This window comes from Salarias fasciatus, chromosome 15 (genome assembly GCF_902148845.1).
Source record: "Salarias fasciatus chromosome 15, fSalaFa1.1, whole genome shotgun sequence".
Lineage (NCBI taxonomy): Eukaryota > Metazoa > Chordata > Actinopteri > Blenniiformes > Blenniidae > Salarias > Salarias fasciatus.
Window position 1 is genome coordinate 24,656,046 of NC_043759.1, and position 22,506 is coordinate 24,678,551.

A 22,506-nucleotide genomic window follows, 5' to 3' on the forward strand; every position below is an offset into this window, starting at 1 on the left:
TCTCCAGTCTGCTCTCCGAGCAGCGACGGCTTCCAGTGCAGGTGCGAGGAGGAGTACCGCTGGTCATGTGACCAGTGCGAGACGTACCAGTCGTGTGACAACGTCACCGACAGCACGTGTGGATGCATCAGCGGGATCCCGGCCGGTGGGCCGTTCTGCCTGTCCGAGGCCGAACACGGTGAGTTCAGTTCAGTTCAGTTCAGTTCAGCTGTCTTTACGCAGTGTCGAATCCGACACGGTCAGTTCAGAGAGGAAGAGGAGACGGTGGGAAAGAAAAAAGCTGCAGAACCAGGCTCAGAGCGAGAGGCGTTCTGTAGAACCAGAGTCAGAGACAGTCGAGAGCTGAAGACATGACCAGTCAACTTCTGGAGAGTTCTTCAGTGTTTAGAAACAGCTCCATCTGCTGGTGAAACCATGATGCCACAGAGCCTGATGAGTTTTGAGCATTGTTTTGTGTGTAGATGCTGTTTGTGATCTTACAGGCTCTCTCTCTCTCTCTCTCTCTCTCTCTCTCTCACAGACTTTACAGAGTGTCATACAACAACACCAACAACAGCAACACCAACATCAACGTCAACACCAACAACACAAACAGCAACACCAACATCAACGTCAACACCAACAACACAAACAGCAACACCAACATCAACGTCAACACCAACAACACCAACAACAGCAACACCAACATCAACGTCAACACCAACAACACAAACAGCAACACCAACATCAACGTCAACACCAACAACAGCAACACCAACATCAACGTCAACACCAACAACACAAACAGAAACACCAACATCAACGTCAACACCAACAACAGCAACACCAACATCAACGTCAACACCAACAACACAAACAGAAACACCAACATCAACGTCAACACCAACAACACCATCAACAGCAACAAGACCAACATCGACACCAACAACAACACCAACAACAGCAACAACAGCAACACTAACAGCAACAACACCAACAACAGCAACAACGGCAACGCCAACATCAACAACAACAGAAACAACAAGTAAGACTGAAAGAGAAAACCTGCAAGCCTCCCCTCACATCTTATTTTGAGTCTGTCAAGGTGATTCAGATAAACAAATGTAATGTTCTGTCTGATATGTCTGATCAATGTAACACAATATTATTATGATTACTGTTATTTAATTATCTTTTTTGGCGGAATGATACTGCTTTGCTGTCCTTAAATCAAGAACAACAACAGCAACAACAACAACAACAACAACAATAATAATAATAATAATAATAATAATAATAACAGTTATGATTTATTTATTTAATGGCATTATTTTCTAATAATAAATTGTGATAGAGAGAATAAATCGGAGAGTCAAACATTATTCATTATTCATGATCATTATTATTATTGAAAATATTTTGGGGGTACCGAAGTTTCTGTAGACGTGAGCAACAGCAGCAGCAGCCAAACACTCACCAGGTATTTCAAACTGAAAGCCATGAACTACCAGCAGAATGGTTTTTATTGTCTACAGCTCCCAGAAGTTGTTCACACTGATATCTTACAGAAATCTTAAATTATTTGGAAATCCTGTTTTTTTTTTTTTACCAAGGTGAGTGTAGTAAACTGTAGTAGTGGAAATATGCTCATCACTGGAGCTTTTTCAGATTCTAATTCTTCTTTCTCCTTAAACCTGAATGGAGTGAAGGTTTCGCAGTAGTAGTGAACAGACGTGATCTCGAGGCCATGCTGTGGTTTTCACTGCTCTGTCAGGTTTAAAGTGAGCTTCATTTCTGCATTTCTTCTGGGTTTTGTTTCTGCAGATCCACCAGACTTCCAGGAGTATCTGGTGTTTTTCGAGTTGAAGCTCACTGACGGTCGGCTCGTACAGAGAGTGAGGGATCGCCTTCGAGAAAGCTCACCCTTCATCTCTCACTCCTTCCAGATCTCATCCATCAACACTTCTACAGGTCAGACAATCACCAGTAACTGAATGATGTGTAAACTGTGTGTGTTTCCTCCAGGTTCTCAGGCTTAACCCCACTGAGTGCAATAAATCAAAGGTGTCCAACCAATGGCTCTTGGCCAGTCACTTTAATTTTATCTCCAGATACAACGCAGTAGGACTAAACTGGACCCGACTCTTTGTCCTCTCTGTCACCAGTTTGCTCGCCGAGCGGTGGCGATTTCCAGTGCGTGTGCGAGGATCGGTATCGGTGGTCCTGCGAGCAGTGTGAAAGGTACGAGTCCTGCGACAACGACACTGTCTACGGCGACACGTGTGGATGTGTCAGCAGGATTCCCCCCGATGGAGCCTTCTGCCGGTCTGTGGAGGAGCACAGTGAGTTCCCCCGTCCGTGAAGAGAGTCTGTACTGCACTGGCGCAGATTATTGTAAAAACATGCAGAATGCTTTATGAGAGAAGTTTTTTGGCCATTTCACTGTAATTTACAGCAGAAGGTTTCATTAAAAGTGGCTCCAGGTTGAGATTGGAATGATTTTTCCATAGTCACTCATGTAAATATGCTCTGCTCTGCAACAAAGCTCAAAAGCTTAAAGGTTAAAGCACTGCTTGTGACCCATGAACTGTGTTTGACCCTGTTTTAGAGGAAATGCACCATATATTTGAAGAGCAGCTGATAGAGACAAAAATCTTAATCTCTCTGTCTTCTTTCTGCAGACTTTACTGAATGCAGCATAACAACAGCTGCACCAACAACAGGTAAAAACTGATGAGCATTGTTTGTTAAGCTTTAGTGGCTGTATTTCTGTTCTTTTTTCCCTGGGTATGTACGTCTAGTAACACAACATTTACAGCAGCAGCCACCAGTGAGTATGGAGGAATGAAATACGTCATACAGCACTGCTCTGAGACGCTGATTAATGTTGGAAAAGCACCTTATAGTCACTGATCAGGCAGAAAAGTCTCATCGAGGCTCATCAGATCTCGGCCCAGAGAGGGTGTCAAAGTTTTCATGGGTTAGGGTTAGGCTTCATGGCTCACTTTGAAAAATCCTTCAAAATGAACCAATGTAACAGACCCATGTGCTTAATTCACTTTCTTTAACCTATTTCATCAGGTACCACAACTGAAGTGGCAACATTAATCAGCACGACTCCTGTCACATTCACAACAAATAAGAGTTGAAAGATGAGTCACAAAGCGCTGCTGCTTTCTGATGGAATTTATTCACTTTCTGACACTTCTTCCCTTCTAGACTCAACATCTGCTGCCCCAACAAATATGTCCACGACAGGCACAAGCCCTGAAACAAGTAAGGCTTTCATCAGCCACAACATTATAACCACTGACGGATGAAGAGAATACCACTGACTTCGTATTTCCCAGTTGAGGGTTAAGGTTAAGGTTGGGGTTAAGGGTTACAATAAGCTTCTTCACACGTCAACTATGTATTGAAAATACAGACACCATAAAACCTGCAGCAGCAGTCCTGATACTGGAAAGTCCCAAAGCTCTTCCCACAAGACATCTCAGGGAAAAAATATAAAAAAACCACCAGACACATGTAGACAGGACAGTAAAACTCCCACCTATCCTCTATAACCTGTAGGAAGGTGAAGAGCTGTTCCGCTGATCCATACTGAGAACAGAATCTCACAGTCTACTTTCCAGTACCCTCTCACAGACTTTCTTATACAGAGTGAGAAATCCTCTGGGGCAGCTCGGCCATGACAGGTCCAGGTCCTTTCACATCTCCAGGAGTTGCTTGGCTCCTTGATCTGCTTGATATTTGACATATCAGGGACGTGGGAGGTGAACCTGGACCTCGGCTATCATAGGATGTTGTATTTGTTCAGAAAAGATCTGTTGTTGGTTTTGGTGATCAAAGCTCACCGTGCCACTATGGTTTTAACAATTGTCTCAGATCAACATGTATATCTATATTTATTAAACATTATTGTCATTTTCAGATGCGACAACAGTTTCCACGACTGGTGAGAGTACGACAACAGTTCCTGAAACGACAAGTAAGGCCTGAAATATCACAACCGTTTCATATCAATCTAAATGTTTCTGTAAAAAGGAGCAACAGGGGCAACAAGCCTGAAGGCTTTTCAAATCACAATGCACAGGTGTAAATGTTAACAATGTGACAAATTAAAAATGCTAATGAAGCTGACTTAGGTTTAATCAGTTTGTTATAAACTGTTGTTACGATTAAGATATTTGCACTTGAAGGTCTAACATTAAAGCTTACTCAGCTAAAGTGAGCTATCTTTTCTTAGAAAAAACAATTATATTTCTCATATTTTTGCCACATTCAGACTAGTGCTCGTCTTATTACAATGTGATTCGACCTCATTCTCGTCCGTTGGGCCTCCATCTGGATGGAGATGATGGAGCAGGACCTGGAGCTGCAGAGCAGGTGTCCCTGACCTCTGTAATAACAACAGTAATGGTCAGACACACCTGCATTAATCAGCTCATCCTATCATGAAAGACAGGAAACAAGGAGCCTCCTGAAGTTCAGGAAGTGGTTGAGTTGTGCATAGAGTCCATATTCCATAGGACTCGGTTTTGGTGAGATCTTTGCACTGAGTTTAGTAAGCTGTGTTATTCCTTATATCAATCTTTTTCAACCGGTCAAAAAGACATAATCACTTCGTCAGATTATTTTAAAGGAATACTCCGAAGATTTTGGACCCACACCCCATCCCTATCATTTACAAAGTGAGATAAGCTCATGAATACCTTTATTGTGTCTGTGCGTCCAGTGGCTGGATCCCAGCTGTTAGCATCATAGTTAGCTTAGCTCAACTGCTGGAGGTGAAGAGGAGACAGAGCCAGACTGACGAAAGTGGACAAAATCCTCCTTCCAGTGGTCCAGGGGACGGCGTATTAGCACGTGAAGTAAATCTGAATGGTTATAAAACATTTTAAAAGACGTGATTTCTTTTCAATCCGTTAAAATAACGTTTTGATCCACACAGATCTGCACAAGCATAGTGCTCTGTGGAAGGATATACCGGAGCACAGCAGCTGAGTCTACGGCTTCTACTGCTGTGCTCCGGTATATCCCTCCACGGAGCACTGCGCATGCGCAGGTCTGTGGAGATCAAAACGTTATTTTAACGGATTGAAAAGAAAACACGTCTTTTAAAATGTTTTATAACCATTCAGATTTACTTGACATGCTAATACGCCATCCCCTGGACCACCAGAAGGAGTATTTTGTCTACTTTCGTCAGTCCGGCTCTGTTTCCTCTTCACGTCCAGCAGTTGAGCTAAGCTAACTATGGTGCTAACAGCTGGGATCCAGCCACTGGACGAATGGGCACAACAAAGGTATTTATGAGCTTATCTCACTTTGTAAATGATAGGGATGGGGCATGGGTCCAAAATCTTCGGAGTATTCCTTTAAAGAAGTGACTGCAAGATTTGTTGATAATAAAATACTTTATGAAGCACTGCAGGCAGGTGAGTTTAGCAGCTGGACTCTGACTCTGGAGTCTGTTTACTGAACACACAACAATCACCAAAATATTCAAACCATCAAACTGATCATGGGAGGGATTTATTTGGATTTGGATTTATGTTTATTTTTGGGAAATGGCTCGACTTTTTTCTTATAACAATTTCAGTTTAACATGTATGTGCATATACATTATACATTAATTTCCATTTTCAGATGCGACAACAGTTTCCACAACTCGTGAGAGCACGACAGTCACTGCAGCACCGACAACAAGTAAGACAACCACTGTTGTCATGTAAACACCCAAAACACAACAAAGGTTTTTCTGTCATTTCACAATATAGTGTCATGAAAATGGGCCCTAAATCTCATGTTGAACAAATAATGGAATAAATTTCTTTGTATGTTCACGGAGATCTCGTTGTCTTTGTAGTGATCAAACCTCACTGTGCTCTTTTGCTGAAAACAGTTATTACAATTTCAGTTCAACAGGTACATGTAGATTTATTAAATACTAATTTCTATTTACAGATTCAACAACAGTTTCCACAACTGGTGTAAATTCAACCACAGCTCCTCCACCACGGACAAGTAAGAACTGCAACATCAGCACTGACCAGAGCGCAGAGCTGATCTCAGCTACTCATGGGCAAGGGTGGGGGTCCACCTCAGACCGGTCGCGGGCGGGGTCCACCCTGAACTGGTCCCACTTAATAGGAAGACTTTAAGTGTGAGGAGAGCACTAATGACTGCACCACATTCAGTGAGGTGATGTTGCTCCGCAATCCTCCTCCATAGTCCTTACAGACTCCGCTTATGTGTTTGCCTACTGGACGGCCTGAATCGCTGCTGAGCAGCTGTACGGAGCCTGTCAGGCAGACCACCCTGAATGTCAGAGTGCCATCCACCCAGCTGCAGCACAATAATAGGTGGAAGGTTGTTAATTGTTGCAACATCTGCAGAGAGGACTCTGTGCTTTGCTTGGTTTCCGCAGTCTTCGATTCTGGCAGACTTCTCTGGAAGGAAGTCGCCCTTCTTCTACCCTGAGGGTGTACGTGACAGCAATATCAGTCCAACATGATGGAGTTACAAATGGCACAGTTGGGAGTTATAACCAGGTGTGGTTGGGAGCCCCATGGGCTCCAGCATGAGACCCATACTCAGTGCTGGAGGACTTGTCTCAGTCTCCCTGAGAGTCCTCTGCAACATTGGAGCTACAGTGAGCACCACGCAAGACTACATTATCGTTTGCTTTTGCGTTTACCTTGGCTAAACATGACGGTCAGGTACACAGTTTGTCTATCCACCCATTATGCCTGAGGTGGCATTCAGATATTAGGGGGGCCACTCTAAGATTGAACTTTGACCTTTTCCCAAAGGTGCTGTTGGGTCTACAGGCTATTCAGCCTCCGTGGCTCACATAATAAGGCTCTCTATCGAGTGTTCCCTGAGACAAGGAGGAACTCTTGTGCCCAGTAAGACCCCTGGGATGCTATATTGATGGTACCACGGGAATTTGTATCTCCAAGCAGCTTTAGTCTCTCATGGAGACCTTGACAGAGGCTCTGCTCTCTACAAGCAAAGCGTGTCCCACTGGATCATGGATACTGTTCGCCATTCTTATCAGGTGGCGAACCACCCTACACCATCGGCACTCCACCAGAGTGAGGTTCGCATCTTGGGCTGGGCATCCTTTTATACAGCATGAATGTTGCCACTCCCCATCCAATGGGTGTGGTCTTTGGCTCTGCAGAGGCTTCTCAGTGAGATTGGTCTGTGGGATTCCCCAGTACTATGCTGGTATTAGTCATTCAGTGCTTTCAGCATTGCTTTCTGAAGGTGATTCGGGATTCCTAGAACCGTAGTTATAATTGTACCTTTCAGTAGACTGCCGTGTCCTGCATGTATATCCATATTTACTAAACATCATTTCCATTTTCAGATGCGACAACAATTTCCACAACTGGTGAGAGCACGACAGTTACTGCAGCACCGACAACAAGTAAGAATGGAAATATCAATTGGGAGTTCATTTCATTTCAGAACACTTTTGCATTTACAAGCTAACATGTTGAAACGTGCTAAGCAGGGCCAGGAGATGGAGCTGTTGGTTGTTTTGTAATGAAAGCACAACACACATGCAGACATTTAAAACTCGATGAACATTAACAATTTTCAAAAGTTGCATTTTCAGTGACTCTGACCACTGTGGTCATGTAAACACCCGAAACACAAAATTTTTTTTTCTGTCAGTTCACAATAGTGTCATGTAAATGGGCCTTAAATCTCATGTAAAACATATAATGGATTGAATTTCATTGTTTACATTTCGATGTTCATGAAGATCTCGTTATCTTTGTAGTGATCAAACCTCACTGTGCTCTTTTGCTGAAAACAATTATTACAATTTCAGTTCAACAGGTACAGGTAGACTTTTTAAATGCTAATTTCTATTTACAGATTCAACAACATTTTCCACAACTGGTGTAAATTCAACCACAGCACCTCCACCAACGACAAGTAAGAACTGCAACATTAGCACTGACCAGAGCTCAGAGTGGCGAAGAGGGCCTCTTTGCCACTACCTCTGATCTGTTGGACACCCAGACAATTCTTCAGGGGGGCCACAAGCTGTTGGTAGTGCCCTTCTACTACCCAGTTCGGGCATGGTTCCCCTGCTGCGTGGATTCTTGAAATCTGTTGTCCCAACATGAAGATCAGGCTTGGCACTCCAGTCCTTACAGACTCCGCTTATGTGTTTGGCTACTGGACGGCTTGAATCGCTGCTGAGCAGCTGTACGGAGCCTGTCAGGCAGACCACCCTGAATGTCAGAGTGCCATCCACCCAGCTGCGGCACGATAACAGGTGGAAAGTTGTTAATTGGTGCAACATCCGCAGAGAGGACTCCATGCTTGGCTTGGTTTCCGCAGTCTTCGATTCTGGCAGACTTCTCTGGAAGGAAGTCGCCCTTCTAACCTGAGGGTGTACGTGACAGCAATATCAGTCCAACATGATGGAGTTACAAATGGCACAGTTGGGAGTTATAACCAGGTGTGGTTGGGAGCCCCATGGGCTCCAGCATGAGACCCATACTCAGTGCTGGAGGACTTGTCTCAGTCTCCCTGAGAGTCCTTTGCAACATTGGAGCTACAGTGAGCACCACGCAAGACTACATTATCGTTTGCTTTTGCGTTTACCTTGGCTAAACATGACAGTCAGGTACACAGTTTGTCTATCCAACCATTATGCCTGAGGTGGCATTCAGATATTAGGGGTGCCACTCTAAGATTGAACTTTGGCCTTTTCCCAAAGGTGCTGTTGGGTCTACAGGCTATTCAGCCTACATGGCTCACATAATATGGCTCTCCATCGAGTGTTCCCTGAGACAGGGAGGAACTCTTGTGCCCAGTAAGACCCCTGGGATGCTATATTGATGGTACCATGGGAATTTGTATCTCCAAGCAGCTTTAGTCTCTCATGGAGGGTTAGGTAACCGTAGTTATAATTGTGCCTTTCAGTTCAACATGTATGTCCATATTTATTAGACGTCATTTCCATTTTCAGATGCGACAACAGTTTCCACAACTGGTGAGAGCACGACAGTCACTGCAGCACCGACAACAAGTAAGAATGGAAATATCAATTGAGAGATATTTTCACTTCAGAACAGTTTTGCATTTTCAAGCTAATATGTTGAAAACGATGTTAGTTTACATGTAAACAACAGAATCACTGAAAATGATGCAGTAGGGCTAGGAGTTGGTGACGTTGGTTGTTTTGTAATGAAACCACATTGCAGGCATTTAATACTCTATAAACATTAACAATTTTCAAAAGTTGCGTTTTCAATGACTCTGAGCACCGTTGTCATCTAAACACCCAAAACACAGCAAAAGTTTTTCTGCTGTCATTTCAAAATAGTGTCGTGTGAATGCACCTCCAACGTCACTGAAAAGAACGCAGCACAAAACAAATGACAAAACAACACGGAAACTGCTGGTATGCTAAACTGCTAGAATATAGTGTAGAAATTAACTTCCAGATATAGAAATAAGGAAAGGAATTATTAAAGCTCGTGTGCGGAGTTTCCGTTTGTTTCCAATGTATGTATCATTTTTTAACAGAGCTTAAATGTGTTAGTCTGGTTCAATACTATAATATAATATTAGCATAAAGCAATATAAGCTCACCTTGTTTCACCATGTTTGTGTATTCTTTTGACTTAATATTTGAAGTGCGTACCAAGTGTGCAAAATTCTAAAACGTCCACAGAAAACATTGGTTTAGAAAATTGTAATAATGCACAATGCAACATTTGTATGAGAACTTTTTTGCATTTTTTTTAACCTTTCACTGTGTTTTGCATCAGAAGGTTTCTGTCAAATTGGCTTCATGTTGAAACTGAACTCATTTTCTGGAGTAATTATTTGGTTTTGTGAAATTATTGGTGTTTTCATCTGGTAAACTCTGCATCACAACAGAGAAACCTCTTTCAAGTTGAAGAGTAAAGGTTATTATGGCTCTGTTTTACCCGCCTGGCCCACTCAGGAAACTGATCTGTATGTGGCCCTGAACTAAAATGGGTTTGACACTCCTGTTGTACACCAATGATTAAACAGATAACTGATTGGATTTCTTTGTCTGTGTTCATGAAGATCTCTTTATCTTCATAGTGGTCAAACCTCACTGTGCTCTTTTGCTGAAAACCGTTATTACAATTTCAGTTCAACATTTACATTTAGATTTATTAAATATTATTTTCTATTTACAGAGTCAACAACAGTTTCCACTGCTGGTGTGAATTCAACCACAGCTCCTCCTCCTCCATTGACAAGTAAGAGCTGCAACATAGCACTGACCAGAGCACTTACTGTAGGTGTTACCTGAGTCAATCCCAGCTACTTATGGGCAAGGGAGAGGTCCACCCATTATAAGTTAATAGGAAGATTCAAAGTGTGGGGAGAGCACTAATGACTGCACCACCTTCAGTGAGTTAGTCTGTGGTACAGCTACAGGTACTGTGACCCTCCACAGCAGGAAGTTGACCAATGCTTTTCTTTTTTAATTGTTTTTAACATATTTTGTGAATGTTTTAGCTACCATTTATATAATGTATCCTTGTCATGTGAAGGCAAGCCCGGTACTTCAAATTAGGCTCAGCAACTTCTCAGGTGGGCTGTGACCTGTCTGGCCGGCCTCTGGGTCATATATCTGCCAGGGGCCTGAACCCACAACCAGGCTCCCTTCCCCTTTACACCCTCCACCAGGAGAGTGGTTAGCACGATTTTGGGGTTTGTTTGGCAGGGCTGGGGTTGCCTCAGAGAAACCGACCCACTATCTACTTGGTTTTACCTGAGAGGACTACCAGCCTCTGGACCAAGACTTGCTGATGCCCCCTTGGCCAGAGGGCCTCTTCGCCACTACCTCTGATCTGATGGACCCAGACAATTCTTCAGGAGGGCCACATGCTGTTGTTATTGCCCTTCTACTACCCAGTTCGTGCATGGTTCCCCTGCTGTGTGGACTCTCTCACAGGGAACCATAGAAACGTAGTTACAGTCGTAACTTTCGTTGTAACAATTACTAGAATTTCAGTTCAACATGTACATCCATATTTAACAGACATTCATTTCCATTTTCAGATGCGACAACAGTTTCCACAACTGGTGAGAGCACGACAGTTACACCAGCACCGACAACAAGTAAGAAAGGAAATATCAATTTGGAGTTATTTTCATTTCAGAACAGTTTTGCATTTACAAGCTAACGTGTTGAAAACAATGTTGTGTTACATGTAAACAGCGGAATCACTGAAAATGATGTCGTTTTTATGTAGGGCCAGGAGTTGGCACCGTTGGTTGGTTTGCAATGAAACCACACATGTGCAGACATTTAATGCACTATGAACATTAGGAATTTTCAAAAGCTGCATTTTCAGTGACTCTGAGCACCGTCATGTAAACACCCAAAAAAAAGTTTTTCTGCTGTCATTTCAAAATAATGTCATGTAAACGGGCCTTCAATGTCACTGAAAACACAACATCACATAAAGTAATACAAGCATCAATTTCTACATTTGATTTTCTTTATTATCATGCAACTGAGCCACAGCAAATAAAAAAATGGACATAATAATTATTAATGTTATTTCTGTCTTAATCTTATTAATCATATTGATTGTCTTTATGTTTTCTTTGTCTTTAGTCACTCCCAGCACCAGGCCTACCACCCTCACAACCCCTAAAGTTCCAGGTAATTTTTTTTCTGAAGTCGAATCCTGTTTTTTTTTTAAATCATTAAATCAAATTAAATCAAGTCAACCTTTCATTATAAAGCACCTTTAATCCAAAAAATCAACACAAAGTGCTTAACAGGTTTTAAAAAGAAAAAAAAAATACTCCAAAATAAAACCATCCCTCTCACCCACAATATATACATACCACACATACATGCACATATATGCACACACACACACTCACAGGACACACATTAGGGAGACATGGCATGGCACTGGATCAGGGAAAACGCTTCACACTGGGAGGGTGGGACACTGGGACACTGAGGGTCAAGGCAAAGTAAAATGAATTTTATAAAAAATTTGAAGACACCTAAATAATAATAATACAATATATACAGTATATATGTAAGAGGTCAGTTAAAAGCCTGATTAAAAAGGTGTGTTTTTAACCAAAATCCGTTCAGACAACCTTTTGAACAACTGGCCCATGGGGTTGGATAATGGATTGGATTTCTTTGTGTGTGTTCACTGACATCTCTTTATCTTTGTAGAGGACAAAGCTGACTGTGCTCTTCTGCTGAAAACAGTTTTTACAATTTCCATTCAACATGCACATGTATATTTATTATAATTTCTATTTACAAATTCAACAACAGTTTCCACAACTGGTGGGAATTCAACAAAAACTCCTCCACCACCGACACCACGGAAGAGCTGCAACATCAGCACTGACCAGCAAACTTCTTTTATTACATACAATCCCTGTCTTTGGTTTCGGTGACGTGGGTCAGGATTAAATTAAACAGTTTTGCAGATAATGGAAATGTTCCCGTTGTCTTTCTTTGCTTGGATCCACTTTTATTCAGTTGCAGCTACTACATAATGCTTGTTTTTCTTTTCTTTGTAATTTATCGCGGCTCATTTGTGATATGCAAATTGTAAATGCTGATTTCACAATCATACAAACTGGTTGATGAATTTGTGATTCGATTGTATGGGCCAAAACACGCACAACAGATTTCACTGTTTATATGAATGTTATTCCTGTCTTAATCTTATTGTCTTTTTCTTTTATTTTTTGTCTTTAGTCACTCCCAGCACCAAGGTTACCACCACCACAACCCCTGAAGCTCCAGGTAATGTTTTTTTTTTTTTTTTTTTTAACTGAATAAATTGCAAAAACACGCCATGCCAGCACTCTGTAAACCGCCACTGATTTTCTTCATTTTCAGTGACTGAGCACCGTTGTCATGTAAAAACCCAGTTTTTCTGCTGTCATTTCAAAATAGTGTCGTGTAAATGGACCTTAAAGGTGCTGTAGACAGGATTCCGCATCTCCGCCATCTTGCTTAGGGTTACCTAAGCAAGATGGCTTTTTGACCCATCCAAGATGGCGATTTGAAACCCAGCACAGCCAATCATGTCCTGTTTTCTCTAACATCACGCCCTCACGCAAGTTAAGCCCCTCCCACAAGAACGTGCGACGAACGCCCCTCAACCAGTCTTGGTTAGAGCCTCAGGGGCTCTTCTGATTGGTCAAAGATACCTGGAGCTGTCGAGATTCCTTTTCAGCTCAGAACAGTGACAGATGGAAACGCTGCGCCCTTGCGGTAGTGCAGTTATGCTACACTCCTAAAGGATTATCAATGGATACTCTAACATTTAATCCAAAGAAAACACAGAAAAATTAGCAGTGACTAGCAAAATCCTGCCTACAGCACCTTTAAATGTCAAAGCACAAACCAATTGACAAAACAACATTACAACTGCTAAAAATGAGACTATAGTGTAGAAACTAGCTTCCAGATTTAGAACTAAGGAAAGGAATTTTAATAATTATTGATGCCATTTATGCCTTTAGCTTATTAATCTTATTGATTGTCTTTTTTTGTTGTTGTTGCCTTTAGTCACTCCCAGCACCAGTCCTACCACCCCCACAACCCCTGAGCCTCCAGGTATTTTTTTTTTTTTTTATTGAAGAAATAGAAACATGTCACACCAGCACTCAATCAACCCCCACTGATTTTTATCTGTCTCACCATTTAAAGTGCATCAGGTTTTCCGAGCTCTGTGTGGGCCTGGCCTACTAGAGCTCTGGAGCTTCAAAAAAAAAAAAACTATAAAAACTTTACCAAATACACACAGCTGCAAGTCTGCACTTGTTCTCGTTGATTTTTGTTTCTCCTTGATCTGTTAGCAAGATCTTATTCAATCAAGACCAGACTGTTGTCTGCTCCATAAGCAAATTATATAAAGTCAAGGCTCTATGATTGTTTTATACTTAATCCTGTTGTTCCTCAAAAGTTTTTTTTTTTGAATGAGTGGGAGGAAAAGCCTCCCGTCAAATAGTTTGAACTGCTTTGCCATTCCTTATGTTGTTCTGCACATGACAGGAAATTATGATATGGAATCTGCATCCGTTGCAATGGTTTTGTACTGAATTGTTTGTTCACAGACCTCCTTGCATGAACAATACATTCATAGCATGTAGTATTTTCATAAATTTATTTGCCATTTTTAAAAGAGGACCTCTCTGATCCTTTCAGTTACGACACTGACGATGTCGGTCAGATTAGACCTGAATTACACAGACGATTTGGCAAACACTGAGAGCGATCGTTACATACAGCTGTCAACTGACTTAAATGGCGTGGTAAGTACGTTGTTAACTGTCTTCCAAGGTTAAAGCCCCACTTACCCGGCATTTTCAAGTGAAAACGCTAAACCTCCATTACGTTCTTTTGTGCTCATTTACAAGGGAACACAGCGTGCAGTCACCAAAAAAATGGCTCCCAAGGTGGAACTCTGGTGAAAGGGTTTGTGTAGTGAAAACGTGGCAGTTGTACATATGCATCATTGTCGGAAAAAAAAAAAAAAAACATTCTTTTGGAAATGCTGAGTAGATGAACAATATCAACAATGTTTATCTCCAAAGTGTCGTGACTCCCAGTCCAGATTCTCCTGGTCCTGGTAGTTTCAGAGTTGATAGTCACCGTGATCACAATCTTACTTGGTGGCCTTTCCATATGAATATCTGTGTTCTCCCATTCTCAATATCTACATCATATTGTTCTCTGCATGCATTTATGTGTCATTTTGTTCCAAAATTAAAAAAATAAACAGCACCCACTAGTCACTCAACAAGAGAACAGCATCCTTTATCGCTTCTTCTCCTTGCTTGCTGATTGCTGTGAAAGCACAAAACGTTTCTGAAACTGAAGAATAAAAACATGTTTTCATTTGAAACGTCGTTTAAAGGGGGCCTACATTTCTATTTCTATTTCTATTTCTATTTTGTATCTGTGAGCTACAAACTCCCTCACTATGTGCTCCACAGTTCAGAGAAGAGTATCAGAGCATCACTGGCTTCCGTGGAGTGTTTGTAACAGGATTCGGGTAATACACACACGCACACACACGCACACACACGCGCACACACATGCACACACGCGCACACGCAGTTACCTTTTTTCTTATTGTTTCTTTTTACAGACCTGGAAGTGTGATTGTAGACTTCAGCATTCAAACAACTGCATTCCTTGCGGATGAAATCAGGAATATTAATGAAAACCTGGGAAGGGCCCTGGCGAGAATTGCTCCTGTCATTGGCTCAGTTGTTGCACAGTACAACAGTAAGTAAAAAAATAAATAAATAAACTTTTAAAAAAATGAGAAAAGCAATGATTGTGTGCAACATTTGAAAACATTTACATCTGATTCCTTCTTTCTGAAGGTGGCAATCCAATTAACAAACCAGCAACCACTTTCACCAGTCAAGACATGACGCTGACATGTGGCCCTCCAGAAGTCGATGTGGGAAGGATCTCAGACTCACAGTGGAAACTTGATGGTTCTGAAATCATGGACGGCAGACGGCAAATAGTTCTTGATAACAATATATCCACGCTGACAGTGACGAACGTCATTCGGGCTGATGATGGTAGGTCCACAATCAGAAGCTCACCGTGAGATTGAAATCCTTTGTAGTGATGGAAATTATAATGCTGTTCATGTACTTATCATGTCAATTTGGATCTGAGTGAAGTAGTTTCATGTTATCAAGTTTATAATCCCTTCAGATATTTACATCGGAACAACGTCAAAACAATCAAGGAAATGCCAGATTATGGTTTGATAGTATCATCAGCATGAAGCTGAAAATGACATGTTTCTCAACTGACATTGATCTGTTTACATTGATGGAAAAATCCAGTGATCCCAATGTTAAACCCTGAGGGACAACTTTCTGTTAGATAACAAGATTTGACTTATTTCCAATGAATGAATCAACACTTCATTTCTCGATATGACGATAAGAATTTAATGACAGAGTGGTTTGTAAATAAAGTGTTACGACTGGGAAGAGCCGCAACACACTAACTAAACAAAACTGACAAAAAAAAAAAAAAAAAACAGTTTAAGCAATCTGAATAGTATTCATTTACAATCCAAAACTAGGGATGGAACAAATAAACTATGACAGAAATGAACCCAGAGCTCAAAAAATAAAAACAAAAAATTCCTCTATCAGTAAAGCAATCACATTCCTTTGTACATGTTGAACTTCTTAAAGTTCAACCCTTGCATAGGTGATGTTACACCAGTGCATTCAATACTATTCTCTTCCCTTTGCAGGAGACTATGAATGCACTCTGAGAGGAGAAACGTTCAATTACTTCCAGAGGGGATTAGTGCCATCCAGTGCCATTAGATCAGCCCCGATTGTGCGTCTGAGAGATATGATTAACATTGAATGTGAGGTGGGGCAGCGACAATCCCTGGAGTGCTGCGTGCAGCCCCCCTTTGAAGTCATCTGGCGAGGCAATGATGGTGTACTGGAATCGGGTAAGCACGGAGAGAAGCACCTCAATCTGCCCAAGAACTTGTTCGGATAATAAATTCTCATGATCTGCAATTTTACACACAGAACCAGCGGCCGAAGCAGGCTGCATCAGAAGTGATTACACAGTAGAAAGCTGCGCCCAGCCAGAGGTGACAGAGACTTTTACCTGTCAGGTTGTGGGCAGAGAGGAGGAATTCAGCAGTACAACAACACTGACCATTTTTAATACAGGTAAGCACAAAGCTTGGACTCTCAGTTTTCAGTCTCTTTGCTCCTCCTGACCTAACCCATCTTGTAACACTTAAGGTGGTGTGTGTAACGATGGCGTCTATGGACAAGGACGACTGGGCGACCGAGCAAGTGCGAGGTGTGCTCCAAACCAGAAGGGGACCAGGACTGCTGTGTGTCGGGAGACAGGCTGGGAGGTCGAGGAGGACACCTGCATTCTGACACAAATCAATGAGTTACTGATTAATTCAGAGGTGGGCGATTCTCTGTGGAGCGAAACTACACCGTGCAAGCGCATGGATACACTCAGGCCACGTTTACGGGATATTTTCAAGTTAAAACGGAAAACTTTAGAGTTGAGAGTCACTTATGATCCAAATTTATTGTCCGTCCAGATGAATATGTGCCGCTGTTACTGTTCTTAGTTTGTTTTTTCTATGTGCCCCTGTGTGTTTGTGGTTTCATTACAAAAACAAACAACAGCACCCACGAGTGGCCCAATATAAAAACTGCATCATTTTCAGCATTTCTTTACCGTGTGAACAGACGTCCTTTTCAAAAGTTGATGAGTAAATGTTAAACTTCACTAAAATGAAAACCCAAAATATGTGTTAGCGATTAAAATGTGATTGGGTGAACAGCGTATGAATGTGATTCATCATGATGTATCGTCTTGTTCAGTCGTTGTACTTAAACAATGAGGTGAATTTGCCTGTTTTATCCCCGGTTCAAATATCACCCTCCACTTTCTGTGTGTCGTTCGCATGTTCTCCCCGTGCGTGTGTGAGGCTTTTCCAGACATTCCTTTGTCTTCCAACAGAATTTAAACATGCACGCGAGCAGAGCCGGCCTTACCCAGTGTGGCACCCTCGCCGGGATTTTAAAGTCTGCTTTATTGTCATTACAGTGAAATGTTGATCTGCAGATGCAAAAAAGCAGTAAACATTTTGATTGACTAATAAAAACAGGAATTATGTTTGCTTGCCAGATAGATCAATAATAGATTAGGCCACTTACATTTATTAGCCGTATCTATGAGCCAGATGACATTATGACCCGAACTACTCAGCCTCTGATTGGCTCATACTCGCTGCATTCTGGAATTTGATTGGTTGATGTTGATGTTTACCGTACAACCCTAATTTTGATGCCATCCTTTCTGTATTAATTCAGGATTTGACTGAGGAGGAAGTGCCAGAGTTTACAGAGCAATTAAGCGAGGCCGTCCAAAACGCCACCGACGAGATCAGCCAATCACCTGCGACCATCGATGCAGTTGTTCAGATTCTGAACACTATTGCTAATACTGCTGTTGTTGTCAGTGAGGACGTCACTGAGGTGAGCCAGATCTTCATTCTGTAGTCCATTAGCTATAATAAATGTAAGAAACGAGCTTTTGTTGACCTTAGAATGAACTTTCGATCCACAGAATGTGCTGGAGATTGTCGATGGGATCATTGGGGACAATGCAAGGGATTCCTGGGGTTTTCTGAACACAAATGAAACCCGAAACACCAGTTCAGGTTTGCTGGGCTCGTTGGAGACACTCACTGACAGAGTCGATGGATTTTTTGCAATCGAGACTCCACTGATCCTGTTCAACAGAACGGCCTTCAACGACTCTTTCATGGCCAATTTGAACTCCAGCGTGTCCGTCAACATCCCGGCGAGTGACAATTCCAACGTCAACATCACCACCATCACATTCCCAACGCTGAACAACGTCATGCCAGCTAGAAACTCTTCCTTTGAGTTCAGCTCCTTCAGCTCCTTCAGCTCCTCCAACGACACTAACGAGACCGCCATCGCAATCAACGCCGCTGTGGTGCTGATCAAAATCAGTAATACCGTCCCAAACGTCACCCTGAGCTACCAGAAGCTCAACACGTCTCTGGAAGAGGACCCACAGTGCGTCTTCTGGAATTTCACGCTCTTCAATTCCCTGGGTGCTTGGGATGATCAGGGATGCGAGTTGGTTTCCCAAATCAACGACACTGTAACCTGCACCTGCAACCACCTCACGTCCTTCTCGATTCTGATGTCCACTAACATCCCAGAGGAAATCAGAGTCCTTCTGGATGTCATCACCTACGTCGGCGTTGGGATTTCAATGGGGAGCTTAGTGATATGCCTCATCATTGAAGGTTACGTTTGGAAAGAAATTACCAGGAACAGCACTGCCTTCATGCGTCACGTTTCCATCATCAACACTGCTCTGTCTCTGCTGATCGCCAACATCTGCTTCATCATTGCCGCTGCCATCGCGGACAACGAAAGTGAAAATCCCGGTGAAGACCACACAGTCCCAGTGGGACCATGCAGCACGGCCACATTTTTCATGCACTTTTTCTACCTGGCCGTCTTCTTTTGGATGCTGGTTTCGGGCCTTCTGCTCCTTTACCGGACGGTCATGATCTTCTCCCAGATGTCCAAGTCCACCATGTTGGCCATCGGCTTCACTTTAGGCTATGTCTGCCCTCTGCTCACCGCGGTCATCACCATTGCCGTCACCGCACCGGGACGTGGCTACATAAGGAAAGATTTAGCTTGCTGGCTCAACTGGAGAGAGACAGGGGCCCTGCTGGCCATGGTCATACCGGCTTTGGTCATTGTTCTCATCAACTTTATCATTGTGATCATTGTCTTGTTTAAAATGCTCAGACGAGGTGTGGGCAGCACCGCTCAGCCAGGTGACAAGAACTCTCTGGTGGTCATCATACGATGTCTGGTCATTCTGACCCCCCTGTTTGGACTGACCTGGGGGCTGGGAGTGGGAACCATGATATCGCCAAGTAACAGAGGCATCCACATCGCCTTCGCATTCTTCAATTCATTCCAGGTATTGCCCTCATGGGATTATGGTTCAGCTCTTCTGTCCTCCAGTAATTTGGTTTCACATTTTGACAGTTTCTGTTGTTACATTTTGATTTGTGATTTGTCCAGGGTTTCTTCATTCTGGTGTTTGGGACTCTACTTGATTCAAAGGTATGTTGGATACAAAAAAAGAATCTGACAAGGTTTTGTTTTCAGTTATTATAATTTTGATTTCAGAGAGACAAAATGTATGAAAGCAAACAGAATACATTTTTAAATTTCGTCAATTTTGCTGGACATCAACTGAGAATAGCTAAAGCTTCTTCACCTCCTGTATGTAAAAGTCTGAAGGAGAATGACGGTCTCTCACGATATCACATTGTGAAATTTTGCATTTTCACTAAAAGATATTGGTGCATTCTGATACATTGGTCATAAATTACATGTATTTCAATGTAGCTTCTGCAAACAAAAATCACTTTGAAGCTTCATTATTATTAATTTTAAATAGTTAGCCACAACCCCTCTCATTAATTTGAATATTCTGGTAGAAAAAACAGATAATGCACATTCATCAAGGCTGAGAGGATTATATGTATTGTATCCTCATTGGTTTCTGGTAAATCAGGTCCATAGTGCAAAGATATTGTTTGAGTGGCTGTTTTCAGGAGATAATAAACTCCATGATTCCACTTCTTATTAATCCAGCTGTGTTCTTGTGGTTTAAAGCCCACCTGCACACATCTGGACACATTAAGTATAGTAATTCACAATTAAAAAAAGGGGAATTCAAGGTAGTTCAAATATTAAAAGAGAATTGTCTGACTTCTCCAAGAAGTTTCATAATGATTGTGCCACTGAACATCAGTTCTGAATACATCTTTAATCTCCAAGTGTTTCTCACTGTGCATCAAGGCCTTCTTGTCCCATTTAAGAGTTGAAATATGTGACTAGGAAGCACAGTAATAGTAGCTTTTTGAGCATACAGAGAATTCTGGACTGAATTGCAGCAATTATATATAAAACAAGGTGATAAAAATCGTTAAATACTGTGATAGCATGTGCTCCTTTTACATGAAAATAGTCACAGCATTCTCAAAAAAGTCTTAGCATCAATTTTACAATTTATTTTATTTTACAACATTATAAAGACATATCATCTAAAGAAGGCCAATACTGTCACTTTTTGGTTCTAATGAGTAAATCAAGACTGCAAACTGGTGATTATTGATGTTAAATTACACAAATACTCCTGACATTATTGTCCATCCAATGGACAAATTACTTCATTTGCTGAAAAGTTTGCAAACTGTAAAAATAATAAAGTGTTTTTTTTTTCTGTGTGTCTTTAGATCCGTGCTCTCCTCTCAAAACAAAGACCTGCTGTGAGCAGCGGCTCTCATCCAACACAAGTAAGTGCTCAGTTATTCGTCAGAACCTGAAGCCTTTCAAGTGAAAACACACTGTTTTTGTGTCTTCGCTTTAAAAAGCATTTGCGTTTTCATGGCAACATTTCATAAACCATGTCCACTCACAGGGCGACAGCAGAAACGCTGCAAATAATGTAGTTCGGATGCAGGGAAACTAGTGGGTGCTGTTGTTCTTCTCTATAGTTAAACCACAGGTGACGACACACCGTAGGCATAAACGCCAAAGTTATGTTCTCCAGTGAATCTGATCACTGTTGTTGTGTAAATAGACACTGAAAACACAAAGAAAGTTTCCTGTTTTCACTTGAAATCATTGTCATGTAAACGGGACTTCGGGTTTCTTTAATTTGCCTGATTGATAAGGTAAAGTACAATTTCTTACTCTCAATTTCATGTGTTTTTCTGTCTGTTTCTACCACAGAGCACCAGCAGAGGCATTTCTTCCTTGACTGGAAGTAACTTCTTGAACCGTTTCCGGAGAAATAGAAGTACGTCACTTTCCATATTCATTTTTTGCTATTTATGACTATTCATGAAAGAATAATCATTAATTTCTGTACAGGAAATGCACTTTGTGATGAATTATCACTCACTGATATAATTTGGATTTTTATAACCGTGGCTACGGTGTTCTTCTTTGTTTAATCACTTTACTAATCAGAAATATTCTGCTTGCTCTCCAGATATCTACAGAGTGTCAGAGGCCACGAACTCAAACGTGAACAGCAGTAGTGCATCCGAGACATTCATTCATAGCTGAGTCAAGTCGGCCAATGCAGCGCCACAGTTTGAAAGTGCAATATTTTTCATCAAATGTTTCATGTTGTAGAATTTTAAATGAATCTGCAGAATGTTTTCTTTCATAGTTGTTTTTCCCTCGAGCTGAAGCTCTGATGTGATTCATTTGTGACTCATTAATTCTTTCCTGAATCAGTGTTAGCATTGTTTTCTCACTTCGGGAAAAGCAAACCTGACAATAACAACCTGAACAACTGACAGTTTGCCCTGTTGTGAAATTTTTCCATGATTTTTTTTTTTTTCAAGATGAAGTCTGTAATAAAATTGTACATATTCAAATCGAAGCAGAATTGTGCTTCTATTGGCTCTCATGGTTACTTTGTGTGTGTGTTGTGTTCAGTAGATTTGGAAATGAAATATGTTTTAATCTAAACCTTTCCATCTTAGCTCTAGCTGGACGTTTCAGGTCGTGGTTCTGCTGGAAGGTCAACCTCCTCCTCGGTCTCAGGTCCGAACAGGTTTTCTTCCCAGGTTACCCTCGATTTGTCTCCATCCACTTTCCTACCATCTCTAAAACATTAGAATACCATGGAAATGTTCGATGTTTTATTGACACTCATTTCAAACCCATATAAGATAGAGGCTCTTGACACATGGAGTGAAATATTTCAAGCCTTTATTTCTTGAAATCTTGGTGATGGCACCTGTTCCAGACCAAAGCAACAACAGCAATGATGAGAGTAAAGATTGAAACACACAAGAAATATATGTGCAGAAAATGAGCAAATTAAATGAA

General features: G+C 41.6%; 1 protein-coding gene across 1 annotated transcript in view; it reads left to right on the plus strand.

The window, feature by feature from the left end:
* Window positions 1–22,048, plus strand: part of LOC115402354 (adhesion G protein-coupled receptor F5-like) — a 34,132-nt gene extending 12,084 nt beyond the window's left edge. Inside the window, exons 8-39 of the mRNA XM_030110862.1 lie at window positions 8–178; window positions 521–611; window positions 677–764; window positions 973–1,024; window positions 1,804–1,950; window positions 2,145–2,321; window positions 2,661–2,702; window positions 3,199–3,255; window positions 3,914–3,970; window positions 5,632–5,691; window positions 5,950–6,009; window positions 7,361–7,420; window positions 7,879–7,938; window positions 8,984–9,043; window positions 10,191–10,253; window positions 11,062–11,121; window positions 11,624–11,671; window positions 12,746–12,793; window positions 13,565–13,612; window positions 14,204–14,310; window positions 14,995–15,053; window positions 15,150–15,289; window positions 15,391–15,597; window positions 16,293–16,502; window positions 16,585–16,731; window positions 16,807–16,982; window positions 17,902–18,066; window positions 18,158–19,567; window positions 19,672–19,713; window positions 20,895–20,954; window positions 21,394–21,460; window positions 21,656–22,048. Coding sequence (XP_029966722.1) covers window positions 8–178; window positions 521–611; window positions 677–764; window positions 973–1,024; window positions 1,804–1,950; window positions 2,145–2,321; window positions 2,661–2,702; window positions 3,199–3,255; window positions 3,914–3,970; window positions 5,632–5,691; window positions 5,950–6,009; window positions 7,361–7,420; window positions 7,879–7,938; window positions 8,984–9,043; window positions 10,191–10,253; window positions 11,062–11,121; window positions 11,624–11,671; window positions 12,746–12,793; window positions 13,565–13,612; window positions 14,204–14,310; window positions 14,995–15,053; window positions 15,150–15,289; window positions 15,391–15,597; window positions 16,293–16,502; window positions 16,585–16,731; window positions 16,807–16,982; window positions 17,902–18,066; window positions 18,158–19,567; window positions 19,672–19,713; window positions 20,895–20,954; window positions 21,394–21,460; window positions 21,656–21,732 — 4,316 coding nt within the window. The 3' untranslated portion in view covers window positions 21,733–22,048. The remainder of the gene's footprint in view (window positions 1–7; window positions 179–520; window positions 612–676; window positions 765–972; window positions 1,025–1,803; window positions 1,951–2,144; window positions 2,322–2,660; window positions 2,703–3,198; window positions 3,256–3,913; window positions 3,971–5,631; window positions 5,692–5,949; window positions 6,010–7,360; window positions 7,421–7,878; window positions 7,939–8,983; window positions 9,044–10,190; window positions 10,254–11,061; window positions 11,122–11,623; window positions 11,672–12,745; window positions 12,794–13,564; window positions 13,613–14,203; window positions 14,311–14,994; window positions 15,054–15,149; window positions 15,290–15,390; window positions 15,598–16,292; window positions 16,503–16,584; window positions 16,732–16,806; window positions 16,983–17,901; window positions 18,067–18,157; window positions 19,568–19,671; window positions 19,714–20,894; window positions 20,955–21,393; window positions 21,461–21,655) is intronic.
* The last annotated feature ends 458 nt before the right edge of the window (window positions 22,049–22,506 follow it).